The sequence below is a fragment of the Asparagus officinalis genome, chromosome 2 (assembly GCF_001876935.1).
Source record: "Asparagus officinalis chromosome 2, Aspof.V1, whole genome shotgun sequence".
Classification (NCBI taxonomy): Eukaryota; Viridiplantae; Streptophyta; class Magnoliopsida; order Asparagales; family Asparagaceae; genus Asparagus; species Asparagus officinalis.
Window position 1 is genome coordinate 82,302,407 of NC_033795.1, and position 559 is coordinate 82,302,965.

General features: G+C 36.1%; 1 protein-coding gene across 1 annotated transcript in view; it reads left to right on the forward strand.

Moving 5' to 3' along the window:
* The window catches only part of LOC109831852 (AP-1 complex subunit sigma-1), a 5,435-nt gene continuing 4,877 nt past the window's right edge, over positions 2–559 (forward strand). The window contains exon 1 of the mRNA XM_020399314.1: positions 2–122. Coding sequence (XP_020254903.1) covers positions 120–122 — 3 coding nt within the window. The 5' untranslated portion in view covers positions 2–119. The remainder of the gene's footprint in view (positions 123–559) is intronic.

The following is a 559-nucleotide window of genomic DNA, read 5'->3' on the forward strand; positions in this document are numbered from 1 at the left end:
CAAAAAAAAAAAAAAAAAAAAACCCCGATACCTTTTTAAGTTTTCAGTAGATTTTCGTCTTGACTCTCGTTCTCTGGATCGAGCGAGTCTCCGTCGGATCCTGGAGATTTCTAATAAGAATGGTTCGTGATCTTCATCTTTTTCCTTCGAAATTTTATTCATTTTCTGAGCTTTTTATGCCCGATTTATGATCTTCTGATGGTTTGATTTGGGTCCGAGCTGTTTTTGCCCCAGAAGTTAGGGATCTGATTAGAAATGGAATTAAAACTAGTAGTTTTACTTCCTTTAACTAAGAGAACCTGTGATGAGCCCGAATTTACCTTTTTTTTAATGTTAATCACTGTAAATGTGTTATCTTGGTGGTATTTTTGGCGTGCACCTTTACTAATATGTTTATATGCGATGATAATTTGTGTATGTATCAGTTTAGGAGTGTAAGGGGTAGTAAACTTTTATACTTGGGTGCTAGGATTGGTGGTGGTGTGTTTTTTTTCTTTTGGTTGGGTGGTTTTTTTTTTTGTTGGTGGTGGTGGTGGTTTTTGTGTGTGTGTGTGTGTTG